The sequence below is a fragment of the Oncorhynchus gorbuscha genome, linkage group LG09 (assembly GCF_021184085.1).
Source record: "Oncorhynchus gorbuscha isolate QuinsamMale2020 ecotype Even-year linkage group LG09, OgorEven_v1.0, whole genome shotgun sequence".
NCBI lineage: Eukaryota > Metazoa > Chordata > Actinopteri > Salmoniformes > Salmonidae > Oncorhynchus > Oncorhynchus gorbuscha.
Genome location: NC_060181.1, coordinates 78521307 through 78544040, shown reverse-complemented (window position 1 = coordinate 78544040; position 22734 = coordinate 78521307). Strand labels below are relative to the sequence as shown.

General features: G+C 45.6%; 1 protein-coding gene across 1 annotated transcript in view; it reads right to left on the bottom strand.

Annotated features, from left to right (window-relative positions):
- LOC124044121 (immunoglobulin superfamily member 3-like) overlaps positions 1-22734 on the bottom strand; it is a 184496-nt gene that overhangs the window by 55438 nt on the left and 106324 nt on the right. The window contains exon 4 of the mRNA XM_046363592.1: positions 9026-9412. Coding sequence (XP_046219548.1) covers positions 9026-9412 — 387 coding nt within the window. The remainder of the gene's footprint in view (positions 1-9025; positions 9413-22734) is intronic.

Below are 22734 nucleotides of genomic sequence, written 5' to 3'. Positions count from 1 at the left end.
GAATATTAAACTATTGTTTATTCGACGTGGTCTGCCTCTGGGTCTTACCTTCATACCTGATAGGAGCTTGCGACTCTATTTTTTATAGCATACAGGATACTCGTCATTAGTCTACCTACACCTCTACCAAATTTTGGAGGTGTGCACCAGCTCATGCTTTTTTATTTAAAAAAATCATAGACACGAGCAGTATTGTATCTACCGGTATGGCATCTGGAGTATACTGACTAGCCTATGCCTGTACAGTGCTGTGAAAAAGTATTTGTCCCCTTTCAAATTGTCTCTACTTTTGCATATTTTTTTATACTGAATGTCATCAGATCTTCAACCAAAACCTAATATTAGATATAGGGAACCTGACGTTACAATAACAAATTACATACTTATTTCATTTATTTAATAAACAAAGTTATGTAACACCCAATTATCCTGTGGGAAAAAGTAATTGCCCCCCTACTCTCAATAACTTTAGCTGCAATGACTCCAACCAAACGCTTCCTGTAGTTGTTGATTAGTCTCACGTTGCCGTGGAGGAATTTTAGTGTACACTTTCACGCTGAACTGTTTTAAATCAGCTACAACATCTCAATTGGGATTAGGTCTGGACTTTGACTAGGCCATTCCAAAACTCAAAATGTGTTGCTTTTTAACCATTTTCATGTAGACTTGATTTTGTGTTTTGGATCATTGTCTTGCTGCATGACCCAGCTGTGCTTCAGCTCTCAGATGATGGCCTGATATTCTCCTGTAGAATTCTCTGATACAGAGCAGAATTCATGGTTCCTTCTGTTAAGCCAAGTCGTCCAGATCCTGACTCAGCAAAGCATCCCCAAACCATCACACTACCACCACCATGCTTGACCGTTGGTATAAGGTACTTGCTGTGGAATTCAGTGTTTGGTTTGCAGGTATACAATTGACTCACCTGTCCATAGAACATTCTTCTTATCTTGATGATCATCCAGGTGATTTTTGAAAACTGGAGTCAACTTTTTGGACCAGATGGGTCCCATTATGTCTGGCGAAAACCAAACAATGCATTTCACAGTAAGAACCTCATACCAACAGTCAAGCATGGTGGTGGTAGTGTGAAGGTTTGGGGATGACCTCACAGGGGAACTGGGTGTTGCATAACTTCAATAAGTATTCATTTTTTAGTTTTTTTGTAAACTCACTTGATCTAATATTAGGTTTTGGTTGAAGATCTGATAACATTCAGTATCAAAAATATAGAATACAGACAATCAGAAAGGGGGAAAATACTTTTTCACAGCACTGTATGTATGTATGTATGTATGTATGTATGTATGTATGTATGTATGTATGTATGTATGTATGTATGTATGTATGTATGTATGTATGTATGTATGTATGTATGTATGTATGTATGTATGTATGTATGTATGTATGTATGTATGTATGTATGTATGTATGTATGTATGTATGTATGTATGTATGTATGTATGTATGTATGTATGTATGTATGTATGTATGTATGTATGTATGTATGTATGTATGTATGTATGTATGTATGTATGTATGTATGTATGGCAGGTAACCTGGCAGGGTCCCCAGCGGTTAGACCATTGTGCCAGTAACCAAAAGGTTGCTCATTTGAATACCCTGTTGATGCCTCGATGAGCATGGCATTTAACCCTAGTTTGTAAAACAACTACACTTCAGTGTACAGGGGCAAGAAAAGTATGTAAACCCTATAGAATTACTTGGGTTTCTGCATAAATTGGTCATAAAATTTGATCGGATCTTCATCTAAGTCACAGCAACAGACAAACACAGTCTGCTTAAACTAATATCACACAAACAATTATATGTTTTCATGTATTTATTTAACACACCGTGTAAACATTCACAGTGCAGGGTGGAAAAACTACGTGAACCCTTGGATTTAATAACTGGTTGACCCTCCTTTGGCAGCAACAACCTCAACCAAATATGTTCTGTCGTTGCGGATCAGACCTGCACAACGGTCAGGAGGAATTTTGAACTATTCCTCTTTACAAAACTGTTTCAGTTCAGCAATATTCTTGGGATGTCTGGTGTGAACTGCTCTCAAGGTCATGCCACAGCATCTCAATCGGGTTGAGGTCAGGAATCTGACTGGGCCACTCCAGAAGGTCAGGACTCTGACTGGGCCACTCCAGAAGGTCAGGAATCTGACTGGGCCACTCCAGAAGGTCAGGACTCTGACTGGGCCACTCCAGAAGGTCAGGAATCTGACTGAAAGCATATTTTCTTCTGTTGAAGCCATTCTGTTTTTTATTTAGTTTTGTGTTTTGGGTTGTTGTCCTGTTGCGTCACCCAACTTCTGTTGAGCTTCAATTGGCGGACAGATGGCCTAACATGATGCTCCCTCCACCATACTTTACAGTTGGGATGATGTTTTGATGTTGGTGTGCTGTGCCTTTTTAGCTTCCACACAGTGTTGTGTGTTCCTCAACTTTTTAGTTTCATCTGCCCACAGAATATTGGAACATCCAGGTGCACCTTTGCAAACTTCAGACGTGCAGCAATGTTTTTTTTTGGACAGCAGTGGCTTCTTCTGTGGTGCCCTCCCATGAACACCATTCTTGTTTAGTGTTTTACGGATCATAGACTCATCAACAGAGATGTTTGCATGTTCCAGAGATTTCTGTAAGTCTTTAGCTGACACAATAATTTGTGTGTTATTAGTTGAAGCACACTATGTTTGTTTATTGTTGTGACTTAGATGAAGATCAGATCAAATTTGATGACCAATTCATGCAGAAATACAGGTAATTCCACAGGGTTCACATACTTTTTCTTGCCACTGTGTGTGACAGTAAAACGTATATATACACTCAACAAAAATATGACCGCAACATGTAAAGTGTCGGTCACATGTTTCATGATCTGAAATAAAAGATCCCAGAAATGTTCCATATGCACAAAAAGCATATAATAATCAAATTTTCTTCAGAAATTGGTTTATATCCCTGTTAGTGAGCATTTCTCCTTCGTCAAGAAAATTCATCCAGCTGACAGCTGATGAAACTGAGGAGTATTTCTGTCTGTAATAAAGCCCTTTTGTGGGGGAAATCTCATTGTGATTGGCTGGGCCTGGCTCCCCAGTGGGTGGGCCTATGCCCTCCCAGGTTCATCCATGGCTGGGCCCCTGCACAGTATTGTGAAATTCATAGATTAGGACCTAATGAATTAATTTAAATTGACTGTTTCCTTATATGAACTGTAACTCAGTAAAATCTTTGAAATTATTGCATGTTGCGTTTATATTTTTGTTCAGCAAATACAGTACCAGTCAAAGGTTTGGACACACCTACTCATTCAAGGGTTTTTCTTTATTTTTTACTATTTTCTACATTGTATGATAATAGTGACGACACCAAACTATGAAATAACACATATGGAATCATGCAGTAACCAATAAAGTGTCAAAATATATTTCATATTTGAGATTCTTCAAATAGCCACCCCTTGCCTTGATGACAGCTTTGCTCACTCTTGGCATTCTCTCAAACAGCTTCATGAGGTAGTCACCTGGAATGCATTTCAATTAACATGTATGCCTTGTTCATTCATGGAATTTCCTTCCTTCCTTAAGCGTTTGAGCCTATCAGTTGTGTTGTGACAAGGTAGAGGTGGTATACAGAAGATACCCCTATTTGGTAAAAGACAAAGTCCATATTATAGCAAAGAACAGCTCAAATAAGCAAAGAGAAATGACAGTCTATCATTACTTTAAGACAAGGAGGTCAAATTTCAACAACTTTGAAAGTTGCTTCAAGTGCAGTCGCAAAAGCCATCAATCGCTATGATGAAACTGGCTCTCATGAGGACCGCCACAGGAAAGCAAGACCCAGAGTTACCTCTTCTGCAGACGATACGGTACCAGCCTCAGAAATTGCAGCCCAAATAAATGCTTCACAGAGTTCAAGTAACAGACACATCTCAACATCAACTGTTCAGAGGAGACTGCGTGAATCAGGTCTTCATGGTCAAATTGCTACAAAGAAACGATTACTAAAGGACACCAATAATGAGAAGAGACTTGCTTGGCCCAAGAAACATGAGAAATGGACATTAGACTGGTGTCCTTTGGTCTGATGAGTCCAAATTTGAGATTTTTTGTTCCAACCGCTGTGTCTTTATGAGACGCAGGATAGGTGAACAGATGATCTCCGCATGTGTATTTCCCACCGTGAAGCATGGAGGAGGAGGGGTTATGGTGTGGGGGTGCTTTGCTGGTGACACTGTCTGTGATTTATTTAGAATTCAAGGCACACTTAACCAGCATGGCTATCACAGCATTCTGCAGCAAAACGCCATCCCACCTGGATTGTGCTTAGAGGGACTATCATTTGCTTTACAACAGGACAATGACCCAACACACATCCAGGCTGTGTAAGGGATATTTTACCAAGAAGGAGAGTAATGGAGTGCTGCATCAGATGACCTGGCCTCAACCCAACAGATGGTTCGGGATGAGTGGAACCGCAGAGTTAAGGAAAAGCAGCCAACAAGTGCTCAGCATATGTGGGAACTCCTTCAAGACTGTTGGAAAAGCATTCCAGGTGAAGCTGGTTGAGAGAATGGTAAGCGTGTGCAAAGCTGCCATCAAGGCAAAGGGTGGCTACTTTAAATAATAAAAAATACATTTAGATTTTGTTGAACATTTTTTTGGTTACTATGAGTAGGTGTATCCAAACTTTTGACTGGTACTGTATGTATGACACAGCAGCATGTGTGTCTCTGGAGATGATCACTCTACTTTAGCCTAGGGGCACCTGAGCAGAGAGCGAGAGAATGTCAGACACACACAGACCCCAGTGGACTGATGCGTGGGGGTTAGCAGATCCCACTTCTGAAACCAAATGTAATGCAGCATCTACCCCCGGTCCACCCGGGGCCGGCCCTGAGATCACACGGCTCAGCGTCTGAGGGATTCCGCCTCAGAAGAAAGTGCAGGATAGAAGGATAAAAGTGTTCAGCAGTCCGTCCTCTGTGCTTTAAAAAGCCCCTCACTCCTTCTCGCATCACATCAAGTTCTTTCACACACGGCATAGCCTGCCCAGCCAAAAACACCCCCTTAACCCTCAGGGTGATGGGCTTAGTCTCTAGAGACACAGGGAAGGCTTCTTTCGCTCTCCCTCTTTCTCTCTCTCCCTCGTTCTCTCCATTTCGTTCTCTCTGCCATCAGAGGTTTTCTCAGAGCTAACCGCCCCTCCTAACAAGCTCTTGGGAGAATACAGAATGAAGCAGCCTTTCACACTTAGATGAACAAAAGGAATGCCTCCATCCGTTTCTCTTCCTCCCTCCGTCTTTTGATTTCAACCCAGCTTTTTTCGGTGTTAAATACATTATACATTCTCTCCGTCTCTCAGCTCTAAGTGTCAATGTGGATGTGCGTGAACATCACACATGGTTAAGCAGGCAGAGGGCAGCTTCTCTTCAAACCTGCCTGTTTTTCTCCTTCTCTCTTCAAATCTCAGATCTTTTTCCTCTTTTTATTTTTATGTCTCCCACTTGTAACTTATCTCCCTTCCTGAACTTCATTATTCTCTTTTCTCTTACACCTCTATCTTTTCACTGTGTGTTTTTCCTCCCCCCTCCTCTTTAATCCCCTCTCTATCTCCGTTCCTTTCCGTCTACTGCCCCACTCTCACTCGCTCGCTCCCCCCATCTCTCTCTCTCTTTCTGTCTCTTTCTCTTTCTCTGTGTGTGTTTGTAATTCATAGCAGCGCTTCAGGACCCCTCTCCCCTGCAAGGTAAACTCATCCATCAGGACTGATTTGTCAGCACTGTTTACAGCTCTGTTCCCTCTGCCTGCCCTCCCGCTCTCACCCCACTCTAACCCATACTCCCCCATCACCCATCCCCCCAATCAGGGCCACACAGAGGCCACTGTCTAATTGGCCCAGATACAAGTGGTGGTAACTAGAGGTAGGTGCGTCGGGGGTGTTGTCTGTATAGGGGAGTCACCTTGACCCCATACCTCTCTTCTCGCTGCCTGCAGCCCGGTACATTTTGACCTCCCTCCCTGCTGTAATCATGGTTATTACACTGTAAAAACTCCATAAAGAGCTTAAATAGAACATTAAACCTCTGTTAGGGAAACAAAAGGTCCCATTAGGCAGCATTTTGGGGATTTACTAGAGCCATGTCGAGGCCAGAGGGGCTTTGTTTGGGGACAGTTTTGGGCGGGAGTGGGATGAGGTTGGGGTGCTTGCTTAAAGGAGTAGTTCACTATTCACAACTTGATGTTAGATGGTCCATCATCCTGAAAGTAGTCTTTGGGCCAAGATAAAACTGTAATCGATGTTTAAGCCACTACAAACTTCAGCTAACCTTAGCTACCACAAGCTAACAACAAATTGAAGTGATGGAAGAATGTGTGTTTACAAAAAATATGTCCAAATCACCTGAAATCAATTCAAATCAACTCCATATTTGGTTTGATGTATTTAAAGGTCAATTGTTAGGTTGTGGTGGCTAAAGTTAGCTGAAGTTTGTAGTGGCTGTTTAAAGAAAACTGAACGATAGAAGCATTTCGCTACACCCGCAATAACACCTTAAACATGTGTATGTGACCGATAAAATGTGATTTGATTACATATGATTTTCTCCTGCTCCATAGACTACTTTCAGGGTGAGCAATCATCTTACAAGTTGTAAAATAGTGAACTACTCCTAAAAATAGTGAACTAATCCTAAAAATAGTGAACTACTTTTTTATATGTTAATTCTTACATTATTAGCCCAGAATGTTTTTGTGTTATTACCGTATTACAAAAAATGTAATAAAAACATTTCGCTACACCTGCAATAACATCCGCTAAACACGTGTATGTGACCAATACATTTGATTTGATTCATTTAGGGTGAGTTGGGGTGGGTTGTTGTGTTGTGTTTTAATGCTGGTAGCAGCTGGATTTAGGATTCAAGACCAGCCCTTATAGTGAAAAGACCAGCCCTTATAGTGAAAGAAAGAGTGAGGGATAGAGAGGAGGGATAGAGAGGAGGGATAGAGAGAAGGGATAGAGAGGAGGGATAGAGAGGAGGGATAGAGAGGAGGGAAAGAGAGGAGGGATAGAGAGGAGGGATAGAGAGGAGGGATAGAGAAGAGGGATAGAGAGGAGGGATAGAGAGGAGGGATAGAGAAGAGGGATAGAGAAGAGGGATAGAGAGGAGGGAAAGAGAGGAGGGATAGAGAGGAGGGATAGAGAGGAGGGATAGAGAGGAGGGATAGAGAGGAGGGAAAGAGAGGAGGGATAGAGAAGAGGGATAGAGAGGAGGGATAGAGAGGAGGGATAGAGAAGAGGGATAGAGAGGAGGGATAGAGAGGAGGGATAGAGAGGAGGGATAGAGAGGAGGGATTGAATAGGAGGGATAGAGAGGAGGGATAGAGAGGAGGGATAGAGAAGAGGGAAAGAGAGGAGGGATAGAGAGGAGGGATAGAGAGGAGGGATAGAGAAGAGGGATAGAGAGGAGGGATAGAGAGGAGGGAAAGAGAGGAGGGATAGAGAGGAGGGATAGAGAGGAGGGATAGAGAGGAGGGATAGAGAGGAGGGAAAGAGAGGAGGGATAGAGAGGAGGGATAGAGAGGAGGGATAGAGAGGAGGGAGAGAGAGGGGGGATAGAGAGGAGGGATAGAGAGGAGGGAAAGAGAGGAGGGATAGAGAGGAGGGAGGGTGCTGTAGAGGGGTTATAGAGCTGAAGACCAGAGGGGAGTTACTTCACTAGTAAACAGAAAGAGAGAGGAAGAGAACATTGTGCCCTGCAAGTTTTTGGGGGTGTTGTATTAGCTTGTGCTCCAGCACATCCCTAGCGGCCACCCCTCTGAAAGCCCAGCTGAGTCCCTCGGCCCCAGCAGAACACAGTAATTTAGCCCAGGGATCCATTAGTGGGCCCTGGAGAGGTAGGCCCCATTCTCTCTCTCTCTCTCTCTCTCCCCATCTCCTTCTCCACACTCTCATTTCACGCCTGTTAGCTCAGCGTCCTCCATCCTCCTCGCCAGCTTTCTCCATTATCCAAGCTAGCAGCTTTCGCTCGCAGCCCCGAGCTGAGGGAATGTGAAGGACCCTAATACTGCATTACCTAACTTTAGCAATCCACTGACACAGAAAATAATGGTAGAATAAAGAATGCCTTTTTTCTCAGAGTGACTCAGGCGCTGCTGTTCTCTGGGAAGAAAGGTATCTGACCGAGAGACAGAGGGGGCTCTGGGAGAATACATCATGCATATCATTAAAAAGGAATACTATTATCAAAGGGACAATTAGATGCTGGGATCTCATGCCCAGGCAAACCGGCAACCCAGGGACACTCATCAGATGTTAGCCAAAAATAAAAAAGGTCACATCTTGTCTTATCATCAGGTGAATGATAATGGCAAGGAGAAGTAATCAACATTAAATTAATAGATTTGGTAGACAGTTTCATTATTTTGACCTCCCCACAGTTCATTGGAAGAGGAAGTGTAAACTCTAACATATTCTATTAGCTACGAAGACTCTTGGTGGCGTAGAGAACATTTTCGATTCTCCCTATATATATAGTTCAATTTCTTTATTGCATGCTTTCTCTCTGGTTTTGGTAGTTTAAGTTGACGCGTTGTTTTTACATCCCGGAAATTACCACTTTATACAGTAAAAAATATATAATTAGCTCCAATGACTGCAATTTCCTCCTATGACTGCAATTTCAGAGAATTGCACAATGAAGCCATTTATCTACTTCCACAATCACTGGGCTAATGTTAGTTAGCATTGGCTTGTGATACTACCTCTAACTTCGTTTATACTGGACGCAGAGACATACAAATGTTATCCAGCTAGCGATATTCAGAAAATATAAATTTTCCACTTATAAACCCCTCCCCCTCCCAAAAAAGTATAATAATTTGTCAGACCCCCTGCAGAACCTCAGTGGACCCAGGTTTGATAATCTCTGGTTTAACTGATCAAGTGGTTAATGGGAGGCCTGGTTACTAACCCAGGTGCCAATAGGGTGCCGTGTTGATACTCACTGATGGGCTGGACGGTGATCTGGACGTTGCGTGACCTCTTGCTCCGGTCTATAAAGTCCCCGGTGGGTGTCTTCTCCCTCTCCGTGACCCTGCAGATGTATTTCCCAGCATCCTGTGGTCGGAGGTGCTGCAGCTTAAGCAAGTGCACAGTAGGGCTCTCCTTGCGCACAGTCATGCGACCAGCGGCCTCACGCGCCACGTAGTCGAGTCCCAGGACGGGCACAGCGCTGGGCCCTATCACGGCCACCGGCGAGCTGCTGAACACCCACGACACCGAGAAGAAGCGCTCGGGCACGCTCTGGGCATCGATGGTGCAGCGCAGCTCCAGCGGCTCGCCCGCTGTGAAGGACCGCCGCTCCGTGCTCACCTGGATAGAGAAGTCCCGATCTGGGGGTGGGAGAGGGGGATAAAAGAGAGATAAAATGAGTTGCAAAGCAGTTTAACCTGTCAGTGCTAGGGCTGTTTACTGCCCCTACTGGAGGAATTTAGCGCCCTTATTAAACAGGATAAATTTTTGTCAAAAGTTGCTAATATATGCATATAAAAAATATTATCGAATAGAAAACACTCTAAAGCTTCTAAAACCGTTTAAATTTTGTCTCTATGTAAAGCAGAACTGTCAGGGCATGCATTCTCCCAAACTATCTCTTGTCATGATAAAAGTTGGCCCAACTTTGACGTCATCGCAAACACCCTGCCCAAACAGTTACAGCTCTGGGAACAGTTCCTACGTGTTCAGCGCGATCCCTGCTTTCAATGGGGCTTCTCATTGTGAGAATCGCGCGCTCACGGGAGTTTGAGCGTGCCGAAAGCTCTCGGTCACGCGAAAAAACAGGTCACTTTTATGCGCGCTCTGGTCAAGTCCTGTCTTTTTTCCAAGATCGATTGAACGATGCCTGTGTTTCTGTTCGTCCTCACAATTGCTGTACACCTTTATAACATGTTAAAGCTTGATTATGAAGTTAGTTTGACAAGTTTACTCGACATATAATATGTAAGTTCGACGTTTTGGTGCGCATCCACTTGACTTTTGGCTACATTTTGACCGAAATGTGTAGTTTTTGAGAACCGAAAGACGCAGACTTGAAAACTAAACGCTGTTTTGGTAAGTATTATCCCTTCCAGGTCTTTTGATGGAAGAACAGCAAAGGTAAGGGAATATTTATGTGGTAAATTTGGGTTTCTGTGGACTCCAAGATAGAGGAGCCAGAATGCTACATTTGGAGCGCCGACTCCTAGTATAGCCTAGTGAGCGCAACCTGTAACGTTAAAAATAAATGTAACACAGCGATTGCATTTAGAAGAAGTGTATGTTCCTATACATATGTAGAACATGCATATTTAGTCAAAGTTTATGATGTGTATTCCTTGTTAGCTGACGTTATCTGCCGGAGCTATCGTCATTTCTCCTGACATTTTAGTAGCATTTTTTGAACGATGCATCATTGTAAACAGAGATTTATGGATATATATTGCAGATTATTGAAAAAAAATGAATGTACTGTGTAACATGTTATATTACTGTCATCTGATGAAGATTTCAAAAGGTTAGTGAAATGATTTTTCTTTTAATCCTGCGTTTGTTGATTGCATATTTTTTCCTACTTGGCTATGCAAATGAGCTATGTCTGCGGTGGTGGTTTGACATAAATATGTGCTATGTTTTCACCGTAAAACTTTTTAGAAATCTGACTTGCTGGGTAGATAAACAACTTGTTTATCTTTCATTTTGTTATGCAGGTGAATGAGGACCCAAAAGCGACTTGGCGAAAACAGAGTTTTTAATCCAGTAAGAAACTTTACAAAACAAAAAGCATAATACTACTCGTAAAGACGAGAACAGACTGGAGACTTGATCGAGAACTGCAGGTTGCCTCGGGAAGGCACTTGAACCTAGCAGACTCAGACACCTGCTCACCACGCAGCATCTGAGGGAAACACGACACGACAGGGCAAAACATAGACACAGCACGGTGAATTATAGATGAGGATCCGACGGGGCAGGAACGGAAAACAAGGAGAGAAATAGGGACTCTAATCAGGGAAAAGGATCGGGAACAGGTGTGGGAAGACTAAATGATTGATTAGGGGAATAGGAACAGCTGGGAGCAGGAACGGAACGATAGAGAGAAGAGAGAGCGAGAGAGTGAGAGAGGGAGGGGGAGAGAGAGGGATAGAAAGAGGGAAAGAACCTAATAAGACCAGCAGAGGGAAACGAATAGAAGGGGAAGCACAGGGACAAGACATGATAATTAATGACAAAACATGACAGTACCCCCCACTCACCGAGCGCCTCCTGGCGCACTCGAGGAGGAACCCTGGCGGCAACGGAGGAAATCATCAATAAGCGAACGGTCCAGCACGTCCCGAGACGGAACCCAACTCCTCTCCTCAGGACCGTAACCCTCCCAATCCACTAAGTATTGGTGACCCCGTCCCCGAGAACGCATGTCCATGATCTTACGTACCTTGTAAATAGGTGCGCTCTCGACAAGGACGGGAGGGGGGAGGGAAGACGAACGGGGGTGCGAAGAAAGGGCTTGACACAGGAGACATGGAAGACAGGATGGACGCGACGAAGATGTCGCGGAAGAAGCAGTCGCACAGCGACAGGATTGACGACCTGGGAGACACGGAACGGACCAATGAACCGCGGAGTCAACTTACGAGAAGCTGTCGTAAGAGGAAGGTTGCGAGTGGAAAGCCACACTCTCTGGCCGCAACAATACCTTGGACTCTTAATCCTGCGTTTATTGGCGGCTCTCACAGTCTGTGCCCTGTAGCGGCAAAGTGCAGACCTCACCCTCCTCCAGGTGCGCTCACAACGTTGGACAAACGCTTGAGCGGAGGGAACGCTGGACTCGGCAAGCTGGGATGAGAACAGAGGAGGCTGGTAACCCAGACTACTCTGAAACGGAGATAACCCGGTAGCAGACGAAGGAAGCGAGTTGTGAGCGTATTCTGCCCAGGGGAGCTGTTCTGCCCAAGACGCAGGGTTTCTGAAAGAAAGGCTGCGTAGTATGCGACCAATCGTCTGATTGGCCCTCTCTGCTTGACCGTTAGACTGGGGATGAAACCCGGAAGAGAGACTGACGGACGCACCAATCAAACGACAGAACTCCCTCCAAAACTGTGACGTGAATTGCGGGCCTCTGTCTGAAACGGCGTCTAACGGGAGGCCATGAATTCTGAACACATTCTCGATAATGATTTGTGCCGTCTCCTTAGCGGAAGGAAGTTTAGCGAGGGGAATGAAATGTGCCGCCTTAGAGAACCTATCGACAACCGTAAGAATCACAGTCTTCCCCGCAGACAAAGGCAGACCGGTAATGAAGTCTAGGGCGATGTGAGACCATGGTCGAGAAGGAATGGGGAGCGGTCTGAGACGACCGGCAGGAGGAGAGTTACCCGACTTAGTCTGCGCGCAGTCCGAACAAGCAGCCACGAAACGGAGCGTGTCACGCTCCTGAGTCGGCCACCAAAAGCGCTGGCGAATAGACGCAAGAGTGCCTCGAACACCGGGATGACCAGCTAACTTGGCAGAGTGAGCCCACTGAAGAACAGCCAGACGAGTGGAAACAGGAACGAAAAGGAGGTTACTAGGACAAGCGCGCGGCGACGCAGTGTGCGTGAGTGCTTGCTTAACCTGTCTTTCAATTCCCCAGACTGTCAACCCGACAACACGCCCATAAGGAAGAATCCCTCGGGATCAGTAGAAGCCACAGAAGAACTAAACAGACGGGATAAGGCATCAGGCTTGGTGTTCTTGCTACCCGGACGGTAAGAAATCACAAACTCGAAACGAGCGAAAAACAACGCCCAACGAGCTTGACGGGCATTAAGTCGTTTGGCAGAACGGATGTACTCAAGGTTCTTATGGTCTGTCCAAACGACAAAAGGAACGGTCGCCCCCTCCAACCACTGTCGCCATTCGCCTAGGGCTAAGCGGATGGCGAGCAGTTCACGGTTACCCACATCATAGTTGCGCTCAGATGGCGACAGGCGATGAGAAAAATAAGCGCAAGGATGAACCTTATCGTCAGACTGGAAGCGCTGGGATAGAATGGCTCCCACGCCTACCTCTGAAGCGTCAACCTCGACAATGAATTGTCTAGTGACGTCAGGAGTAACGAGGATAGGAGCGGACGTAAAACGTTCTTTTAGAAGATCAAAAGCTCCCTGGGCGGAACCGGACCACTTAAAACACGTCTTGACAGAAGTAAGAGCTGTGAGAGGGGCAGCAACTTGACCGAAATTACGAATGAAACGCCGATAGAAATTAGCGAAACCTAAAAAGCGCTGCAACTCGACACGTGACCTTGGAACGGGCCAATCACTGACAGCTTGGACCTTAGCGGAATCCATCTGAATGCCTTCAGCGGAAATAACGGAACCGAGAAAAGTAACGGAGGAGACATGAAAAGAGCACTTCTCAGCCTTTACGTAGAGACAATTCTCTAAAAGGCGCTGTAGAACACGTCGAACGTGCTGAACATGAATCTCGAGTGACGGTGAAAAAATCAGGATATCGTCAAGATAGACAAAAACAAAGATGTTCAGCATGTCTCTCAGAACATCATTAACTAATGCCTGAAAAACAGCTGGCGCATTGGCGAGACCAAACGGCAGAACCCGGTACTCAAAATGCCCTAACGGAGTGTTAAACTCCGTTTTCCACTCGTCCCCCTCTCTGATGCGCACGAGATGGTAAGCGTTACGAAGGTCCAACTTAGTAAAGCACCTGGCTCCCTGCAGAATCTCGAAGGCTGATGACATAAGGGGAAGCGGATAACGATTCTTAACCGTTATGTCATTCAGCCCTCGATAATCCACGCAGGGGCGCAGAGTACCGTCCTTCTTCTTAACAAAAAAGAACCCCGCCCCGGCCGGAGAGGAAGAAGGCACTATGGTACCGGCGTCAAGAGACACAGATAAATAATCCTCGAGAGCTTTACGTTCGGGAGCCGACAGAGAGTATAGTCTACCCCGAGGAGGAGTGGTCCCCGGAAGGAGATCAATACTACAATCATACGACCGGTGAGGAGGAAGAGAGTTGGCTCGGGACCGACTGAAGACCGTGCGCAGATCATGATATTCCTCCGGCACTCCTGTCAAATCGCCAGGTTCCTCCTGAGAAGTGGGGACAGAAGAAATGGGAGGGATGGCAGACATTAAGCACTTCACATGACAAGATACGTTCCAGGATAGGATAGAATTACAAGACCAATTAATAGAAGGATTATGACATACTAGCCAGGGATGACCCAAAACAACTGGTGTAAAAGGTGAACGAAAAATCAAAAAAGAAATAGTCTCACTGTGGTTACCAGATACTGTGAGAGTTAAAGGTAGTGTCTCAAATCTGATACTGGGAAGATGACTACCATCTAAGGCAAACATGGGCGTAGGCTTGTCTAACTGTCTGAAAGGAATGTTATGTTTCCGAACCCATGCTTCGTCCATGAAACAACCCTCAGCCCCAGAGTCAATCAAGGCACTGCATGTAGCACCCGAACCGGTCCAGCGTAGATGGACCGACATAGTAGTACAGGATCTAGATGAAGAGACCTGAGTAGTAGCGCTCACCAGTAGCCCTCCGCTTACTGATGGGATCTGGCCTCTTACTGGACATGAATTAACAAAATGTCCATCAAATCCGCAATAGAGGCACAGGCGGTTGGTGATCCTCCGTTCCCTCTCCTTAGTCGAGATGCGAATCCCTCCCAGCTGCATGGGCTCAGTCTCAGAGCCAGAGGAGGGAGATGGTTGCGATGCGGAGCAGGGAAACACCGTTGATGCGAGCTCTCTTCCACGAGCCTGGTGACGAAGATCTACCCGTCGTTCTATGCGGATGGCGAGAGCAATCAAAGAGTCCACACTGGAAGGAACCTCCCGAGAGAGAATCTCATCTTTGACCACTGTGTGGAGTCCCTCCAGAAAACGAGCGAGCAGCGCCGGCTCGTTCCAGTCACTAGAGGCAGCAAGAGTATGAAACTCTATAGAGTAATCCGTTATGGATCGATCACCTTGGCATAGGGAAGCCAGGGCCCTAGAAGCCTCCCCACCAAAAACTGAACGGTCAAAAACCCGAATCATCTCCTCTTTAAAGTTCTGGTAATTGTTAGAACAATCAGCCCTTGCCTCCCAGATAGCTGTGCCCCACTCTCGGGCCCGGCCAGTAAGGAGTGAAATGACGTAAGCAACCCGAGCTCTCTCACTAGAGTATGTGTTGGGTTGGAGAGAGAACACAATATCACACTGGGTGAGAAAGGAGCGGCACTCCGTGGGCTGCCCGGAGTAGCAAGGTGGGTTATTAACCCTAGGTTCCGGAGGCTCGGCAGGCCAGGAAGTAACAGGTGGCACGAGACGAAGACTCTGGAACTGTCCAGAGAGGTCGGAAACCTGAGCGGCCAGGTTCTCCACGGCATGGCGAGCAGCAGACAATTCCTGCTCGTGTCTGCCGAGCATGGCTCCTTGGATCTTGACGGCAGTGTTACGAGCCTCTGTAGTCGCTGGGTCCATTCCTTGGTCGGATCCTTCTGTTATGCAGGTGAATGAGGACCCAAAAGCGACTTGGCGAAAACAGAGTTTTTAATCCAGTAAGAAACTTTACAAAACAAAAAGCATAATACTACTCGTAAAGACGAGAACAGACTGGAGACTTGATCGAGAACTGCAGGTTGCCTCGGGAAGGCACTTGAACCTAGCAGACTCAGACACCTGCTCACCACGCAGCATCTGAGGGAAACACGACACGACAGGGCAAAACATAGACACAGCACGGTGAATTATAGATGAGGATCCGACGGGGCAGGAACGGAAAACAAGGAGAGAAATAGGGACTCTAATCAGGGAAAAGGATCGGGAACAGGTGTGGGAAGACTAAATGATTGATTAGGGGAATAGGAACAGCTGGGAGCAGGAACGGAACGATAGAGAGAAGAGAGAGCGAGAGAGTGAGAGAGGGAGGGAGAGAGAGAGGGATAGAAAGAGGGAAAGAACCTAATAAGACCAGCAGAGGGAAACGAATAGAAGGGGAAGCACAGGGACAAGACATGATAATTAATGACAAAACATGACACATTTGAGCTATTGGACTTGTTAATGTGTGGAGGTTAAATATTTTTAGGAATATGTTTGCGTTCCATGCGCCACATTCCAGCTGAGGGTGTGGGGGGGAGGTCCCAGCTGGGAACGGGTGTCCCCAACAGGACACCCGTTCCCAGCAGAGTTGAGCTCCTCCTGTCTCCAGAGAGCACATGTCAATGTGTCAACACATATTTATACTCCAGTCCCTAATCAGAAGAGAATGTTAATGGATGCTGAAGTCCCAATATGGGGGAGGGAGGCAGGTTAGAAGCGAGTGGGGGAAGGAAGGGGCGAAGGGATAAGATAAAATTGTCATCCCTACTAACCCCCAGATCATGGTGGCGCGTGTACAACTCAAGGCTTGGTGTGTGCCCAGATTTTGCGAATTAGCAGTAATTTACTTAATAGTTCTTAGTTTATTTACTCAGTACAGCCTGATGTATATAGCCGATATTGGAACACAACGCACAAAGAGAGTTTTCGACAACTTACAACTTCCACTGGAGATCGCGAAGACGCCCAGGGAGACTGAAACATCGCCGAGAGGAAGTGCCCGGAGACGGCGTCAAGATCGTAAACAAAGGCGAGGGAAGCGGGGTGGCAACCTGGTCCTCAATGCAAAGAAAACCAAGGAAGGATTACAGGAAGACTAAAAGCTGCCCAGCACATCACTGGTGCCCAGCTCCCTGCCATCATAGACCTCCAGCAAAAGCTGTGTCTGCGTAGGGTGCGCGGCAAACTGTTTGCATTCCCACACTACCAGGCTCAAGAACAGCTTCTTTCCAGCTACTGTAACCCTGCTGAACTCTGTGACATGGCACTGGGGCGGCAGGTATCCTAGTGGTTAGAGCGTTGAACTTGTAACCGAAAGGTTTTAAGATCAAATCCCTGAGCTGACAAGGTAAAAATCTGTCATTCTGTCCCTGAACAGGCAGTTAATCCACTGTTCCTAGGCTGTCACTGAAAATATGAATTTGTTCTTAACTGACTTGCCTAGTTAAATAAAGATAAAATAAAAAAACTAGTCATATCCTACCACTTAGTACTACCTACCACTCCCTCTCATATCCTACCACTCCCTCTCAGGGACCTTGTTGCACTGCACTCTTTTGCTGTACTATTTGACTCTGATATTGCTTTGCAAAGTCTGATTAAGGACATTATTCAGTTGTATATGTACATGTTAACCTCGGTAACCTCATTGCTGATATCCCTGTATTTCAGTTGCATGTCTCCTTGCACTTTTAATTTACCTTCATTGCACATTTAGACTTGCCATTTGCCTTCATTGCAAATGTATACATACATTGTACATAATTGTTTCTCTTTTATTTGCACTTCTGGTCAGATGTTAACTGCATTTCATTGTACTGTACTTGTACTTGTTCAATGACAAAGTTGAATCTAATCTAAAAAACAACAACATTTGGCATCAGTATAGTTTAAGCTCTGCCAGTCTCTCCCGAAGACAGACAGACAGACAGACAGACAGACAGACAGACAGACAGACAGACAGACAGACAGACAGACAGACAGACAGACAGACAGACAGACAGACAGACAGACAGACAGACAGACAGACAGACAGACAGAGATTCATCAACTCTGATTTAGCTGTTCCCTTATCCTCATATAACACATGAGGGCTTGACTAGCTGCTTGGGTTAGAGACCTGCTTTAAATAAGAGCATATACCACATCCTGTTCTTTAATGTAGGTTGCCTCACATTGGAGGAATAAAATCAAATCAAATTTGATTTGTCACATACACATGGTTAGCAGATGTTAATGCGAGTGTAGCAAAATGCTTGTGCTTCTAGTTCCGACAATGCAGTAAATAGAGAGAGGGAGAGAGAGGCAAGAAGAGAGAAAGGGGTAGTAACACAACTAGTCAGCTATGCCCACAGTAAAGCACCGCTCCTCCAGCCTCCTCCTCTCCCCTTGGTTTCACCTCCAAGACAAAAACACAGCGAATTAAGATTCTCTCCAGCAGACGAAAAAAGCATCGCCTCTCCCCTCCCTCGCTCTTCCTGTGCTGTTTGAGAGAGAAGAGAGAGAAGACGGAGCAAACATTGTTAGCACAGCCTTCACTGTCTACACCTCTGACTGGGCTCCCAATTACAGATGCACTCCGCATACGGCGACGCTGGCGTTTTATTTACAGTATTCATTTCCACATGACGAGCGGCGGTGAGCTCTGTGCATCTCTCCCGCTCCGCTCCTCTCTGCCTGGCTCACTCAGAGAGGTGCTAGCCTCCGGCTGTAATAAAGACTTTAAACAGACTTCCTGAGAAAACACAGTCATGAGGCAAAGTTCAAAGACTGCTGTTTGCCTGGGTATGATTAGTTATGTGGGGAAGTGTTATGGGAATAAGGAAGGGGGCGACTGTTCAAAATCAAATGATATTTGTCACATGCTTCAGGTGTAATGCTTACTGACGGGCCCTTCCCAGCAATGCAGAGATACAGAAATAGTGCTAGAATAGGAAAGTAAAACAGGTAATAATAAATACACAATGAGTCATGATAACTTGGCTACATACACGGGGTACCAGTACCAGGTCGATGTGCATTTAGATATGTACATTTAACCAGGAATAAAGTGACAGATAAACAGTAGCATCAGCGTATGTGAAGAGTCCAAAAACAAGCTATTTGGTTAACTATGTAGCAGCCTTATGGCTTTGGGGTGGATGGGGGGACTGTTTACATGCACAAACAGTGAGCTTTCATGCTGGCCGCTTGTCTGTAAATAACACTGAGCCGAACAGCTAACAGTCTGGCACTAACTGGACAGATACACGCATACTTACACACAATTCACACACACATTGCATCACCTCTCTAACACACACACACACACACACACACACACACACACACACACACACACACACACACACACACACACACACACACACACACACACACACACACACACACACACACACACACACACACACACACACACACACACACACACACACACACACACACACACACACACACACAGCTCAACCCTAATAGAGTGGAAAGCAGATGCCAAAAAAAGGCCAGTGGCAATCTGGCCCTCGCTGACCAATGAAGCGGCAGTATATTGCATTGTGAAAACAGAGATGGGCTGACTGTAAACTCAAGGAGCTGTGCCCTGCTTTATAAGGACACTGCCTCAACTTAGATTTCAACAGCTAACACAGCCAGCACAGCCTAGGTCGTATTCACTAGGCACGAAACTGAAGCAATCAGGTCAAAATGGGGAGGTACTATATTCTTCCAATTAGAAATACTTGTTTATGTTTTCCTTGGTACAACTGTTTGAAATGTTTTGCTATGATTGGTCCTAAAAAATACAACCTGAACTGTGTCAGGGCAATGTTGAGGGGTGAGAGACGTGAAGGAACAGAGCAGGTAAAAGTGGAGACGTACCCATCAATGTTTGCAACAAATTGAACATGTAAAGAAAGTGAGAGAAAATAGACAATGAGATGTAGAGAGAAAGGAAAACAAGATAGAGATATGTCTTAAATGCAGGAGTTCGGAAGTGAGAGAGGTGGGAAAAGAGACAAGGAGCAAGGGGGAGAGATGGAGCGAAAGCAAAAAATGTGATGTTTTAGAGAGAGAAAGATAACATGAGGGATGTGTAAAGAGGAATGAGATAGAGAGAGATGGAAAGAGAAGGAGAGGTCCTTTGTTCCAAGATGGTGAAGCAGTCGGACATGTGTTTTGTCTTGCTCCGTCCTGTCCCGTGTAAATATTGTTTTGTCCGTATAAATTTAATATACATTTTAATCTCACTTTCCATCTACGGACTGAATATACTCTCCTGCAACCCGCCTCACCCAATGTGGTATGGATCTGCTATTTTGAATTTTAGAACTTTACAACCGGAACCCTCATCAGAGGCTAGCCAGATAACTAGCTACTAGCTACTAGTAGTCAGTTAGCCACTTCACCGTTAACTCCGTTAACCGTTAACTCGGACACCAGCAAGCCTCAGCTCGGTCAATACCTGCCAGTCTGCACAGCGCGATTACAACCCAGAGTATATCGGACTGCATTTTCTCTATCACATCTCTGGATTCCTACCGCAAGTTTGAACCTTTACACCGGATCATCGCAGGTAGCTAGCTGTAATCCTAGTGGCTACTCCTGGCAAACGTCTCTGTCCTGAAGCAAGCACCAATTAGCCTTGAGCTAGCCTCGAGGTAGGCCCATCTCCTGTTTACCAGCCAATTCTTGGGCTACAATACCTCTTTTGCCTATTGGCCTGGACCCTTTACTGCCGTCATGGAGCCCCGCCGATCCATCACAACTGGTCTGCCGACGTAATCGTCCGAGGTGGTTTCAACAGGCTCTTCCGTTGCGATGCCACCGAAGGCCAATCTGCTAGCCTCGGCCCACTAGCTGTCAGAATCGCCGTGTCTCCAGATCGCCTAACGTAGTAGCAACTACTGAATCGGCTCCCTGACTCATCTATTGCTACACAATGGACCCTATGAACACTCTGCTTCTCATGCCTCTCCCTAATGTCAATACATTCTATTGCTGTTTTGGTTAGTGATTAGTCTTATTTCACTGTAGAGCTCCCAGCCCTGCCCAATACGCCTTACAAATGTGGTAACCTCATCTGGCTTAACTGGTGCCTCCAGAGACAAAAACCTCTCTCACTGTCACTCAATGCCTAGGTTTACCTCCACTGTACTCACATCCTACCATACCCTTGTCTGTACATTATGCCTTGAATCTATTTTTTCCACGCCCAGAAATTTGCTCCTTTTGTTCCAAACGCACTAGATGACCAGTTCTTATAGCCTTTAGCCGTACCCTTATCCTCCTCCTCCTCTGTTCCTCTGGTGATGTAGAGATTAACCCAGGCCCTACAGCCCCCAGCACCACTACCATTACCGAGGCGCTCTCATTTGTTGACTTCTGTAACCGTAAAAACCTTGGTTTCATGCATGTTAACATCAGAAGCCTCCTCCCTAAGTTTGTTTTAGTCACTGCTTTAGCACACTCCGCCAACACTGATGTCCTAGCTGTGTCTGAATCCTGGCTTAGGAAGACCAACAAAAATCCTGAAATTTCCATCCCCAACTACAACATTTTCCGACAAAATAGAACTGCCAAAGGGGGCGGAGTTGTAATCTACTGCAGAGATAGCCTGCAGAGTTCTGTCATAATATCCAGGTCTGTACCCAAACAATTTGAGCTTCTACTTTTAAAAATCCACTTTTCCAGAAACAAGTCTCTCACCGTTGCAGCTTGTTATAGACCCCCCTGAGACCACAGTTATCCCCTGGAAACCATTTGTGAAATGATTGCCCCCCATCTATCTTCAGAGTTCAAAATGTTAAGAGACCAAAACCGGGATATGCTTAACACATTGGCAGTCCTACAATCTACCAGGTACAACCCTAAAGCCGTAACCATGGGCACCCTCTTAGATATCATCCTGACCAACTTGTCATCTAAATACACTTCTGCTGTCTTCAACCCGGATCTCAGCGATCACTGCCTCAATGCCTGCGTCCGTAATGGGTCCACGGTCAAACAACCACCCCTCATCACTGTCAAATGCTCACTAAAACACTTCAGCGAGCAGGCCTTTCTAATCAACCTGGCCCGGGTATCCTGGAAGGGTATTGACCTCATTCCGTCAGTAAAGGATGCCTGGATGCTCTTTAAAAGAGCTTTCTTCACCATCTTAAATAAGCATGCTCCATTCAAAAATATTTAGAACTAAGAACAGATATAGCCCTTGGTTTGCTCCAGACTTGACTGCCCTTGACCAGCACAAAAATATCCTGTGGCGTTCTGCATTAGCATCGAATAGCCGCTGCGATATGCAACTTTTCAGGGAAGTCAGGAACCAATATACACATTCAGTTAGGAAAGCTAAGGCTAGCATTTCAAACAAAAATGTGCATCCTGTAGCATAAACTGTAAAATCCATAGAGAATAAGAGCACCTCTTTGCAGCTACCCACTGCACTGAGACTAAGAAGCACTGTCACCTCTGATAAATCTATGATAATCAATCATTTCAATAAGAACTTTTCTACGGCCAACATCTCAGCACCCCCAGCAGCAACTTGCCCAAGCCCCCCCCCCCCCTGCTTCTCCATCACCCAAAGCCAGACAGCTGATGTTCTGAAAGAGATTCAAAATCTGGATCCTACAAATCAGCTGGGCTAGACAATCTGGACCCTCACTTTCTAAAATGATCCGCTGAAATTGTTGCAACCCCTATTACTAGCCTGTTCAACCTCTCTTTCATATCATCTGACAAACCCCAAAGATCGGAAAGCTGCCATCCCCCTCTTCAAAGGGGGAGACACTCTAGACCCAAACTGTTATAGACTTATATCTATCCTGCCCTGCCTTTCGAAAATCTTCAAAAGCCAAGTTAACAAACAGATCACCGACCATTTCGAATCCCACCGTACCTTCTCCACTATGCAATCTGGTTTCCGAGCTGGTCATGGGTGCACCTCAGCCACGCTCAAGATCCTAAACGATATCATTACAGCCATCGATAAAAAACAGTACTGTGCAGCCGTCTTCATCGACCTGGCCAAGGCTTTTAACTCTGTCAATCACCGCATTCTTTTCAGCAGACTC